This window comes from Takifugu rubripes, chromosome 1, assembly GCF_901000725.2.
Source record: "Takifugu rubripes chromosome 1, fTakRub1.2, whole genome shotgun sequence".
In the NCBI taxonomy this organism is placed as follows: domain Eukaryota; kingdom Metazoa; phylum Chordata; class Actinopteri; order Tetraodontiformes; family Tetraodontidae; genus Takifugu; species Takifugu rubripes.
In genome coordinates this window covers 29,107,576-29,120,488 of record NC_042285.1, presented here as the reverse complement: position 1 = coordinate 29,120,488, position 12,913 = coordinate 29,107,576, and the positions used below count along the sequence as shown (strand labels likewise).

The 12,913-nt window shown below is 50.8% G+C and overlaps 3 protein-coding genes across 6 annotated transcripts in view; 1 reads left to right on the top strand and 2 right to left on the bottom strand.

The window, feature by feature from the left end:
* The first annotated feature begins 782 nt into the window (after positions 1 to 782).
* lcp1 (lymphocyte cytosolic protein 1 (L-plastin)) lies at positions 783 to 7,296 on the top strand. The gene is made up of 16 exons (XM_029841282.1): positions 783 to 937; positions 1,563 to 1,638; positions 1,731 to 1,879; positions 2,781 to 2,904; positions 3,004 to 3,136; positions 3,218 to 3,299; positions 3,370 to 3,535; positions 4,162 to 4,304; positions 4,545 to 4,640; positions 4,917 to 5,112; positions 5,500 to 5,578; positions 5,649 to 5,763; positions 6,276 to 6,409; positions 6,501 to 6,621; positions 6,719 to 6,843; positions 7,041 to 7,296. Exons 2-16 carry the CDS (start codon positions 1,572 to 1,574, stop codon positions 7,171 to 7,173), a joined length of 1,863 nt encoding a protein of 620 aa, XP_029697142.1. The 5' UTR covers positions 783 to 937; positions 1,563 to 1,571; the 3' UTR covers positions 7,174 to 7,296.
* Positions 7,297 to 10,212, bottom strand: cnot11 (CCR4-NOT transcription complex, subunit 11). Of its 2 annotated transcripts, XM_011617578.2 has the most exons (8): positions 10,014 to 10,212; positions 9,581 to 9,942; positions 8,993 to 9,157; positions 8,667 to 8,819; positions 8,321 to 8,523; positions 8,034 to 8,236; positions 7,857 to 7,953; positions 7,297 to 7,785 (listed from the first exon to the last, which is right to left on the bottom strand). In XM_011617578.2, exons 2-8 carry the CDS (start codon positions 9,894 to 9,896, stop codon positions 7,588 to 7,590), a joined length of 1,335 nt encoding a protein of 444 aa, XP_011615880.1. In that variant the 5' UTR covers positions 9,897 to 9,942; positions 10,014 to 10,212; the 3' UTR covers positions 7,297 to 7,587. The 2 variants fall into 2 exon arrangements, with proteins under 2 accessions (XP_011615880.1, XP_003976648.1); XM_003976599.3 differs by having other exon boundaries at positions 9,581 to 10,211.
* Positions 10,213 to 11,800: 1,588 nt separating this feature from the next.
* The window catches only part of LOC101072510 (transmembrane protein 237A-like), a 4,645-nt gene continuing 3,532 nt past the window's right edge, over positions 11,801 to 12,913 (bottom strand). For all 3 annotated transcript variants that reach the window (XM_029841295.1, XM_029841302.1, XM_029841300.1), the window contains exons 9-12: positions 12,763 to 12,836; positions 12,522 to 12,609; positions 12,335 to 12,456; positions 11,801 to 12,244 (exon numbers count right to left, since the gene is read on the bottom strand). In XM_029841295.1, the coding sequence (XP_029697155.1) occupies positions 12,177 to 12,244; positions 12,335 to 12,456; positions 12,522 to 12,609; positions 12,763 to 12,836 (352 nt within the window). In that variant the 3' untranslated portion in view covers positions 11,801 to 12,176. The remainder of the gene's footprint in view (positions 12,245 to 12,334; positions 12,457 to 12,521; positions 12,610 to 12,762; positions 12,837 to 12,913) is intronic.

Genomic DNA, 12,913 nt, shown 5'->3' with positions numbered 1-12,913 from the left:
ATGTGACCTCTGTGGTCAATACTTGTCAGAACTCTGGCTGTAGCATTTTGGATCAACTGGAGGCTTCTTAAAGAGTTGTTTGGACACCCTGATAATAAAGAGTTACAATAGTCCAGCCTGGACGTAACAAATGCATGGACTAACTTTTCAGCATCATGGTGGGTCAGCAGCTTCCTGATCTTTGAGATGTTCCTCAAGTGAAAAAAGGCACTTCTAGAGACTAATTTAATGTGTGAGTTGAAGGAGAGATTTGGGTCAAAAGTTACTCCTAGATTCCTCACAGAGAGACTAGATGTTAATGAGATACCATCTAGAGTGATCATGTGATCTAATCTATCCCTGAGAGGTTCAGGACCAAACACCATGACCTCAATTTTTCCTGAGTTAAGGAGCAGGACATTTGAAGACATTATTCTGGGGGAAGGTGTGTTGATGAGCAGCAACAATCACTAAAACACACAGGACAATAATTGGTGGCTCCAAAGGGGGCGCTGCAGCGTGGTGGGAAACCAGCGAGTTCAATGATGAGACATGGAGATTCCCAGGCAGAACAGTCCAGTGGACCAGGACCACACAGGTACGGGGAGGGTGAGACAGGACGAGGTCCAGCTGAGACGCACCCTGTGTGTCACACCTGTGTTTAGGCTCCGCCCATCAACCCTGTGACCCTCATGAATACTCACCGTGGTGGGAGGGTGACACGGAGGGCTAACGTTGAGGGTAACATCCTGCCGGCGTGGCCAGCAGGGGTCCCCTCACCTCGCCGAGGTTCCTCATTGCCATATAAAGACAAAACCGTGGTTAGTTCCTGCTTCTGAAGCGCCGGGTGTCACTTCCTTCCTCGTTGGTCGCAGCAGACGCGTCGCAGCTCATCGGCCTGGCAGCATCTCAGCGGCTGACACTCGCCCTCATCCAGAGTTCACGTCTTCACCCACAGGTAAGAACACCTGACCACGGCCGATGCCGGTGCTTTTATTTTGAATGTTGGTGTGAATGGCAGGAAGTGAAGGAAGTCCTGCTGAAGAGACTCTCAGAAGTCATTATGACCTTTGAACCTTGAGAACTGTTGAAAAGACAAAGTTAGGGGCGTGAGAAGCGATGATGTTTGGCTGGGATTTAATAAAGCTTAAAGATGTGAGACGAGAGGAGACGCTCCAGCAACAGGAAGTTAAAGCAGTGCGGAGCCAAACAGGAAGTTTGCGGTTAGCTTCACTTCAGCAGAAGAAACTGGTTCTCCATGACTCTCTGGGACGCTCTGCTGTGGTCCGAACACCCAGGTAACCGTGGAAACGGACTCCAGTATCCACCACTGTCATCCAACCTCCACTGCTCGATTTTAGTGTCCACTCAGTCATGTGACCACGAAACCTGAAACTCCAGAACTTCAGCAGAACTTCCTGTAACAGCACTGAGCACTCCAACATCTCCCTGTGTCTCTCTCACTCACACACACACACACACACACACACACTGCTGACCCGACCGTGCTTCTCTGTGCCTCTGAGTTTTTCTGTTGAATTGAACATTATCAATCAGTGGGGTCAAAGTTCATCTTCTCGCAGGTTTCCAACATGGCCGCCACCACACCCATGACCCGCGAGGAGGAGGAAGAGCTCAGAGAAGCATTTGCTAAGATTGGTAAGACTTCCACTTCCTGTTTGACCCTTGAAGTGCTTTACGTCTGGCAGAGCTGCTCACGTTGTTGTGACCTCTGACCTCTGGTCGTGTAGACGTGGACAACAATGGGTTCATCAGCAAAGACGAGCTCAACCACCTGTTCCAAGCTGCCAACCTGGGTCTGCCGGGCTACAGAGTCCGAGAGATCGTCCAGGAACTGATGAAGAGCAGTGACCAGCTGACCTTTGACCAGTTCACACAGGTGTGACCCACGGTTCTACTTCTATCTTTGTGAGGACGCTGGTACCCATAGTCTGTCTCCTCATAACCTCAAGCTTCAAACACACCTCTGACGTTGCCAGAACCACAGAGGATGTCCTCACTAGGCTAGTGAAACATGTACTGTGGTCCTCACTGAGTTGTATGCACACAGACAGGCAGGCAGACAGACAGACGGGCAGGCAGACGGGCAGGCAGGCAGGCAGACAGACAGACGGGCAGGCAGACAGGCAGGCGGGCAGACAGACAGAAAGACAGGCAGACAGACGGGCAGGCAGGCAGGCAGACAGACAGACAGACAGACAGACAGACAGACAGACAGACGGGCAGGCAGACAGACAGACAGACGGGCAGCCAGACGGGCAGACAGACAGACAGGCAGACGGTCAGGCAGACAGACAGACGGGCAGACAGACAGACAGACAGACAGAAAGACAGGCAGACAGGCAGGCAGACAGACAGACAGACAGACAGACAGACAGACAGACAGACAGACAGACAGACAGACAGACCGACAGACGGGCAGGCAGACGGGCAGCCAGACGGGCAGACGGGCAGACAGACAGACAGGCAGACGGTCAGGCAGACAGACAGACGGGCAGGCAGACGGGCAGACAGACAGATAGACAGGCCGACAGACAGACAGGCAGACGGTCAGGCAGACAGACAGACAGACAGGCAGACGGGCAGACAGACAGACAGGCAGACGGGCAGGCAGACAGACAGACTGGCAGGCAGACGGGCAGACAGACAGACAGACAGGCAGACGGGCAGCCAGACAGGCAGACGGGCAGACAGACAGACAGACAGGCCGACAGACAGACAGACGGGCTGGAGCGCTACTGCTGTCCAGACGTATTGATGAGTGATTGATGGACCTTCAGGTGGTTCATGGGCTGAGGAGCAGCGAGGTGGCCAAGACGTTCAGGAAGGCCATCAACAAGAAGGAGGGCATCTGTAATGTGGCAGGAACTTCAGAACAGTCCGGAACCCAGCACTCCTACTCAGGTCAGTGAGTGATTATTGATCTGCTGATCAGCCCAAACAGTCACCAATCAGGTGAGGCCGTGGCTGACGGAGGTGACCAAGCTGCTGTTTGTTCCTCAGAGGAGGAGAAGGTGGCCTTCGTCAACTGGATCAACAAAGCTCTGGAGAAAGACGGCGACTGCAAACACGTCCTGCCAATGGACCCAGCCAACAACGACCTGTTCACAGCCATGGGAGATGGAATCGTTCTCTGGTAAGGTCCACCGATACCGAGCTGGTGAGAAGAACCAGCCTGACACAAACATGTTTGACAATGCTGCCGTTTTCTGCTCAGTAAGATGATCAACCTGTCGGTGGCCGACACCATTGATGAGAGGACCATCAACAAGAAGAAACTGACTCCCTTCACCATCCAGGTGAGACACCATGACTCCAAATGAGCTCGTCCTCAGGAAATGTCTTCATGTTTCACCGTCTGGTTCCCAGGAGAACCTGAACCTGGCCCTGAACTCTGCCTCTGCCATCGGCTGCCATGTCGTCAACATCGGGGCCGAGGACCTGAAGGAAGGCCGGCAGCACCTGGTCCTGGGTCTGCTGTGGCAGGTCATTAAAATCGGACTGTTCGCCGACATTGAGCTCAGCAAGAACGAAGGTGAGAGATGTCGTGCTTTTCATTTCAGTACGTGGACCCGTTTCACTGTTAGCTTAGCACGAAGGACAGAACAAAGTAGCCCTCAGCTGCTCCTCACGATTGTTCCCACTGGTGGGATTTAAAGCTCAGACGCTTCTTAAATTGGGTAAACTGGTTTCTGTCTTGATGCTCATCTGAGAGCCGCCCCTCCCCGTATGCAGAAATCCCGTGTGTGCGTGTGTGTGTGTCCCCTCGTCCAAGACAGGACACGCACACACACACATGATTGACAGCTAGCAGCAATCGCCTTATACAGACCTCCAGAGACGAACCGCCACGCGTCGCCGTGGCGTTTTCATTTTATGAGGTGGCCCCAAACTAAACCACTAAACAAAATAATTAGCTGTCATGTTTCCCTCCAACGGCCAACAACACGTGCAGAAAACACACGAGGAAGCGCACGTAGAGGCTCCCGTGACCAGTAACAGGAAGCCGATGGTCGCGCATTAGCTCAAGGTTACACGGGTCTCAATGCTACACAAACGCAGTTTTAAAGTGATGGTGATATCATGATTGTGTGTGTGTGTGTGTGTGTGTGTGTGTGTGTGTGTGTGTGTGTGTGTGTGTGTGTGTGTGTGTGTGTGCAGCACTGGTTGCTCTGCTGCGAGATGGAGAAAGTCTGGAGGATCTGATGAAACTCTCACCTGAAGAGCTGCTGCTGCGCTGGGCTAACTTTCACCTGGAGGAAGCTGGACATGGACGAGTGAACAATTTCAGCTCTGACATCAAGGTCTCAACCCTCAACAGTCTCTCACACACACACACACACACACACACACACACACACACACACACACACACACAGGGTTCAAAGTTTGATGTGTCCTATTGAAACCTGGGGGTGGAGCCACAGCTGTCAATCACTAGTGAAGGTGGACTTCAAGCCAATTAGCATTTTTGATGATGCTGCAGAAGTTGTCACATGGTTTCGGTAAACCTTCACAACATCTCTCAACGTGTGATATTTCAGGACTCGAAGGCGTACTACAACCTGCTGAACCAGGTGGCCCCCAAAGGCGACGAGGACGGGGTCCCGCCCATCGCCATCGACATGTTGGGACTCAGGGTGAATGATCTCAATCAGATAAAACGTTATTGATCTCCGAGGGGTGGTTGAGGGTCGTTGAGCCCTTAAGGCCTGAACATCATCAGCCCAAACACCAAACATTTGTGATTTCTGATCAGAACATTCTGAGTTTGACTTGATCAGCACCAATAAATGCTGAAGGAAGAAGCCTTTTCAGCTGAACCCAAAGTTCAGTCCAAGATTCAGATCACTTGGCCTGTCAAGGCGGACCTTCAGACAAGCATCAACCCTAACCCTAACCCTAAACCCTTTCAGGAGAAGGACGACCTGAGGCGTGCCGAGTGCATGCTGGATCAGGCTGAGCGACTCGGATGCAGACAGTTCGTCATGGCCACCGATGTTGTCCGCGGCAACCCCAAACTTAACTTGGCTTTTGTAGCCAACTTGTTTAACAAATATCCAGCGTTGAAGAAACCAGAGAACCAGGACATCGACTGGAGTGCCATCGAAGGTTGGACATGCTGGCATCACCAACAGAAGGGGCTTAGGGTTACCCCTAACCCTAACCCCTAACCCTACCCCTTAACCCTACCCCTAACCCCTACCCCTGACCCTGACCCTAACCCTACCCATAACCCTTAACCCTAACCCTAACCCTAACCCTAACCCTACCCCTTAACCCTACCCCTAACCCCTACCCCTGACCCTAACCCTTAACCCTAACCCCTACCCCTGACCCTAACCCTACCCATAACCCTTAACCCTAACCCTAACCCCTACCCCTGACCCTAACCCTACCCATAACCCTTAACCCTAACCCTAACCCTAACCCTAACCCTACACCTTAACCCTAACCCTACCCCTAACCCACTTTGATGGGTGTGCTCTTACTTCCCAGGAGAGACCAGGGAGGAGAGAACCTTCAGGAACTGGATGAACTCCCTGGGAGTCAACCCTCGAGTGAACCACCTCTACACGTATGAAGAAAGACTCAACACTTCCTCAACCTCAGCGATGAAGAGGAGTAACGTCATTGTTGTGTTTCAGAGACATCGACGATGCGCTCGTGATCTTCCAGCTTTACGAGAAAATCAAGGTTCCAGTGAACTGGGACAGAGTGAACAAGCCCCCGTACCCCAAACTGGGCAGCAACATGAAGAAGGTGCCTATCGCTTAACCACACCCACCACCACATAACCACACCTACATAGTTTAACCGCACCCACATCGTTTAACCACACACACATTGTCTAACCACACCCACCACCATCTAACCACACCCACATCACTTAACCACACACATGATAATCTAACCACACCCACAGATATTTAACCACACCATCATAATCTAACCACACCCACCATCATTTAACCACACCCACATGTATTTAACCACACCCATCATAATCTAACCACACCCACAGGTATTTAACCACACCCACATGTATGTGACCACACCCATAATAATCTAACCACACCCACATCGTTAAACCACACCCACCCCCATCATTTAACCACACCCACCATCATTTAGCCATACCACTATACATCACCATATTGAGCTAGCTCTATGCTAACAATATAACTTGTCTGCAGCTCTAACCATCAACTTCGGGGTATTAGCACGACATGCCAGAGAAAACTAAATAATATGCGGCAACATTTGCATTGCAGTTGGAGAACTGTAACTACGCCATTGAACTGGGCAAATCCGAGGCCAAGTTCTCCCTGGTGGGGATTGCTGGGCAGGACCTGAATGCTGGGAATCGAAAGCTCACTCTGGCTCTTCTCTGGCAGCTCATGAGAAGGTGACGATGCCGACATCAGCAGCAGCCGTTCTCTGATGGTCGAGATGAACGTTGGTCACGTTGTGCGTGTTGGACCTCCCCGTTTCCTCAGGTACACTCTCAACATCCTGGAGGAGCTCGGTGACGGACAAAAGGTGACAGATGAAACCATCGTGACCTGGGTCAACGAGACTCTCAGGCAGGGTGGAAAAAACACCATCACCAGCTTCAAGGTCACTGACTGCTCCGCCCCACCACCATCAACCCCGCCCCTTTCATTGAATCAACCACTGTGCGTGTGTGATCGTGATGCACCTGCTCTCCTTTTAGGACCCGTCGATTAGCAGCAGTATGCCGGTCCTGGACCTGATTGACTCGATCCAGCCTGGATCGATCAGATACGACCTGCTTAAGACGGAAGACTTGACGGAAGAGGAGAAACTCAACAACGCCAAGTTTGTGCTCCATTTCTACTCATCACAGGGAGCAGTCAGAGCTCCCGACAACTGTAGCTAATGCTAACTGATGCTGAGGCTGTAGCCTGGAGCTTCTGCTCTCTGGAACAGAAGAAAGCCGAAGCCACGCGTGGAACAGGTCCTCCTCACCTACAGACCGGGGACGGTTCGGCTGACCAATGTTCTGCTTTTGGCAGGTACGCCATCTCCATGGCGAGGAAGATCGGTGCTCGGGTGTACGCGCTGCCCGAGGATTTGGTGGAGGTCAAACCAAAGATGGTGATGACGGTGTTCGCCTGCCTGATGGCGCGTGGCATGAAGAGGGTGTGAAACTGCTGCCCAGGAAGTGGAGAAACACCATGTTAAAGAGCCTACAGGAGATTTGGAAACACCTGTTTCCTGTGACATCATCAAAGTTAACGAGTCAGCAAAGAATAAAGAGTTTGTAAGAAATTCTTTGTGTTTTTGTCTTTATTGACTTTCAACGAGGGTTTAGTGACATCTAGTGGTGGCAGCACCCGTCGACCTGTGTTCCGAGGCAGTTCTGTCCAAACACTGCCGTCTTTACGGCACCAACCAGGTCAGTTCTGATGGTTCTGCTGTGCTTTGGTACCAGGACATCAGCAGAAAAACACTCAAACACAAAAACCTGACCTGATCCAGAAAAATGGTTTAATGAGGGGAAAACCGGGAATGTGGACATGAGTTCGGACTCCAGAGGGAAACTGTCAGTGGGTCCGCCCGTTACTTGGGCGGTTTGGGCTCGGCCGGGGCCTCGCCGGTGTCCAGGGTCTTCAGCAGGCGGAAGAGTCCGGCGGCCTCGCGGATGCGGCTGAACTCGATGCAGAAGGCCTGGACCTCGATGAACAGGTCTTGAACGTTGATGATCTTGTTCCGAATCAGAGACTGTAGAAAGACGCAGACCAGCCGGACCAGACGGTTCTGGAGGGAGGGGGAGACATCAGAGCCACAGTGGTGCGGTGCGGCGCCTACCTACGGTGCCCTGGCAGTACCTGCATGTACTTGTCTTTGATCTGCTCACAGGTGGAGATACAGTTGGAGATGTACAGGTGGATGAACTCAGCAGGCAGGTCCACGGCCGTGGTCAACCTGAGGACAAGAGCTGTGATTACGGCGCCAGTGCCCACGTCGGCCCAGGTGTGACGGACACCAGTGGGCGGCGGCCTCACCTGTTGACCACCTCCATGGAGTGCAGAGACATGTCCATGTTGACGAGCACAGAGAAATACTCCGTGATCTGGCTGCTGGGCATCAGCTTCAGCAGCATCTCTATGGCAACCAGCGGGTTGTTCTCCACCAGGTCCGGGAGCTTCGCCGGGGTCAAACCGATGTGATAAACCAACCTGGGGTCCTTCTCCAGCTCAGCCAGCAGCTGCACATTTGATCACGTTCATTCGCTTCTCAGACCGAAAACGAGACTTGAGCACACGCCAGTGTGGGCGGAGCCATTGCTCACCTGTGACTGCTGCTGGGCTAACAGCGGACTCTTGAAGGCTTTAGCCATGATCCGTTTAATCTCCAGGCCAGTGCTGTTCTTCACGCACATGGAGCGGTCCCACAGGATACTGTGATCCGGTTCAGTTGGGTTCAGCCAGGCCAGCTCATCCTCACACACGTGTAGCGGCGGCGGCGGACGAATGAACTCGGGCCTGAAGTGACCTGAGGAGAGACGCCACAGGTATCAACAGTGGAGACGTCACCATCAGGAAAACCTTCAGTGTTTAAATTCCAGAATTATTACAACTAATTCGTTTCAGCAATTTCCTAAAAGTGACATTTGAATTCAACACTCGAACACTTACTCTCCAGTGGGGGGCGTGGCCCTGTGACCAGTGAATCCACAATCTGATTGGCTACTGAGCTGTCAAATCCTGAGTTGGACGAGTCTGGGTCGGGGTCGTTGAGGATGCTGGGAAAGCTGGCCTTGCTCTGGGTGGGCAGCTCTGACTGGCGCTCTACACACACACACACACACAAGGATAACACAGGAAGTGCTCGTCTCACTTCCTGTCACACGACAGACCTGCTGCCCCACCAAAAAGGCCAGTTTCCTTTGTGCAGCCCTGCAGCAGTGCTAGGCTGCACCGTTAGCTAGCATTGTTAGCTAGCATTAGCTGGCCTATCTCACCTGCCAAAGCCAGCTGCAGCCCGCTGATGTCGACGGGCTGCGGCATGTTGCCCACGTCCATGCAGGACACCTGCCGAGGGGTCTTCTTGAAGAGATCTCGTGGTGGAGCCAACATCAGTTGTGACAGGAAGAACTTCTCGGGCTGAGTGATGGGAGGCAGGAACCCTGTGGAGGAACCACGGTCCAATATGAAGAAACCCAGAAGACAGTGGAGGATTGGCAAAGCCTTCCAGACCGAGTGTAGGGCGCACTGTAAAAGTGCAAGCGTGCACATCGTGCACATTTACTTAAGCAACTGACCAGGAAGTGTTTCTCCCGCTGGGTTCTGAGCCTCTGAAAGTTACTTTGGTTCCACCAAAGACGAGCAGCAGCCAACAGAAGGCGGTGCTGCATTATAAACGAGCATTTGTGGAAATGCTGATAAATAGAGCCTCAATGGTGGAAAGATCTGTGATAATCCCTAATTGCACCCTCCTTCTCTGCTCCACCTGGTGGGACTGGGGTGGACTGTAGATGTAGCTTTTCTAGATCTTCTCTAAATGTTGTGTTTGAGGGCCATGCTGGACCTGAGGCATCGTCTCAACACACCTGACAGAACTTTCTCCTGCTCCTCGGACGGTGATGGATTCAGAAGGTGGGCGAAGACAGCAGCGAACGGGTTTGCGGCCAGCGGCTCGGTCCGGTACGTCTCCCACAGCAGGTAGAGAGCGATGAGCCGCTGGGGCGAGCTGGGCAGCAGGTCGGGTTGTTGGAGCAGCATGACCAGAACCGAGCCTACCCGGAAGTGCTCTGCTTTGCCGAAGTAATGATGGAAGTGCGTGGAGAGGCTTTCGAATGTGCTGGTACAAGCCTCCTCCGAGATGATGCTTAAGAGGTTGGACAGCTCCTTCGGTGCCAGCGTCATGGTTTCTGACCGCCGCACGACGCTTCTGGTTCTTCGGCGGTCCAAACTAAAAGAAAGTTACTTTGTGGTTGAGGTAGGAAATTTGCCCCCCCCCTTTTTTTTTTCTTTTTTTTTTACAATGCATGTAGTATCAAAGGATCTCAACAGGAACCATTGATGGATACAGCCAGAGCCTTTAGGAGTCCCGAGTGAGCTTCCCCAGTGAGCCACGGCCAGAGTCGTCCCTCCCGCCAGAGTCGAGTCGGTTTGGTTCCGAGCCCGGCTAACTTACTTAAAACATTCAATAACCTTAGTCAGAATTCACCGATGAGTTAGTCCGCCAAATAAATGCATGGATCGATAAATATAAATAAATAAAGAATTTGGTCGCAAAATAAACTTGAAAACACCAGCAGAGGAAATGACGCAGCAGACAATTGTTCTGGGACTTGCGTCCTTTCCGGACAGATTTCAGAGGCGGACACTAGGCAGGAAGTAGTGCTGTCTCTCCTCTGCGTTATGTTCAACTTGCGCGATGCGTTCGGACATAATATATTGTGTATTTTTAAAGGAAATTTGAAGGTTAGGGAAACAGAAGGTTCCAGGTTTAGGGTGAGAGTCTTTTCACTGCAGATTTTGCCCTGCAGGTCCTCCTAAATCCGGGGTCCTTCAGGGCTGATGACCCTCCCCATCATGACCAGCAGCCCCCAGGTTCTGTCTCCATCCTCCCTGAGATTAGTAGATTGTTAACATATGTAACACATCCATCAGAGTTGATTTAAGATGGTTATGGACACATCTGGAAAGGTTCTGTCCAGTCATAGTTAGTTCAGTCCCAACAATGACAAACGCACACGAAAGGATTCACAAACATTAATGTGCCTCACATCAAAAATCGCTTCAGCTACTTTCTTGTAAATGAATCATCCTGATGTTTCATAAAGAGATTCCCCAAACTGCTGTAGTGGATATATTGTGCAGGACTTCCTGAGCGGTTTCTGTCTGTTTGCAGCTTTATTCTCTCAGCTGTAACCAGGCAATAACAGGTGATCCAGCAACAGAAGATGTCTCACAATGGTGTCTGAAAGTCCAAGCTCATAGCTGACAAACGTCTGCCCTACGGCCCAAACTGGGTGAGACCTGTGATGTAAAAAGCACGTGAGAAAGTGCTCGTGAGGTTGGCTGTAGGGATGTGAGGCATCTGTGAATTTGTGAAACAATTTGCTCCGAACAATCTCAAAAAGATTCACACAAATGCAGTGCAGAAATAGCGAATATCTATTTGTCTGCCTAAAAGGAGGAGATCCCGAAAGGATTTCTTCCTCATGTCTGATGGTTCAAAACCAGACATTTAAATGGGCTTTTGAAGGATGGTACTACAAATTACTGTTGCCATTTGAAGGCAAAAACTCGAAAACATAGAAAAATAAAATCAAAATCAATACCGCAATAAAACCACTTCCTGTTCCCGCCCGCTGCATACATGACCTGATACTGCCCCTAGCGGCGGGACGTAGAACAAACGGACAGTCGAACAGCTCCATTAAAAATGATGAAATACAATTTATTCTAAAACCAAGTGTTAAATACGGTTGTTGGTTTTTTTTAAAGAGTTTTTAATTCTCCAAGAAAAATAAAAGTGGCGACAGGGTTTAGTGAATTTTTTTAAAATCAATTTTTACAGGAACTTGGACTAAACGGGGGATAATTTAGAAAGTGTTTTTTCCGTGTCTGGGGTTGTGTGGCAGCAGCGGGGCTGCCTGGCCAGGACGCCCCGCGGAGGCCTCCGTCCTTCCGGCAACAGCAGCGACAGCAGCGCCGCCATTTTGACCGCGTGACCGCGCTGCCTTCAGGGACGTGTGGGAAAAAGGACGACTAGAGCAGAACAACCGCGAGAAGACGAGCAGTAATGACAACAAAGAATATGAGAAAGAAGAACAGTGTTTATTCGTATTCATGATTAAATTCTTTCCGATTTTTTTGACGAATAAACATTTTTATCCAATTGTGTTTAAGCAGATTTTCACTGTCTTCGTTTTTGGAATTCTACCAATTATATTTTCCACCAGAAACATCCAACCAGCCTCTCAGGAAAAATACAAATACTTATAAAATAGAATACAAATTATTTAGAAAAGTAAAAAAACCATACCAACTACAGTTTTCAAAACTATAAGTACCTGGTGTGTACAATACACCAAATAATAGAGTTCAATCACAACGTTTGAAGGTTCCATTTGCATACACAGGAAAAATGATGATAAAAGCCAAGATGAACTAGTTGAAGCTGATCAAGGGTGATCAAGCCTGCATGTCCAGAGTGTCGTCACCTCTCGGGTAACCGTCCACCTCCATGGTCATCAAGAAGTCTGCACACAAACATGAATACACACACCTGAACACACACACAGCGACGCCATCATGAGCCTCCTTCCTCTCATCATCACCCCCCCTCCTACCCTCTGTGTAGTCTGTGTTTGGTCGTGTGGAAACAACCACCCAGGCCAAACCCACCAACAGTGCCACCACCAGGTTAACCACGATCCAGGGCCGCAGGATCTGCTGCTCGGAGCCGGGGGGCCTAGAAGGGGGAGGGAGACCTTGAAAGGCACCTGGCAGCCGGCACGTGTGAGAATGTGTCCTCACCATAAAGTCTGGTTGGCGGACCGATAGAGGCTGATGCGGTCGCTGGTCATTTGCTGACTGAGCGACAGGATCAGAGCAATAAAATACACTGGAGACAGAAGAGATGAGGAGGTAACAGATGTTAGCATGCTAAAGCGATGTTAGCGTTAGCACCCATTCACATTCTTTTCCTGCTAAATGTGGCTCAATCACACACAAGTGATGGAACCACAGCGTTCAGACATCAAAGACGTTCACCCACAGAAAGAAGCCAGAGCAGCAGGATCCAGCCTCAGGAAGCCCCTCAGGGCCATGGAGGCCTTGGCCAAGTTCAGCCTGCAAGATGAACCGCTGTGTTACTGTTCTGTAACACACACACACACACACACACACACACACACACACACACACAC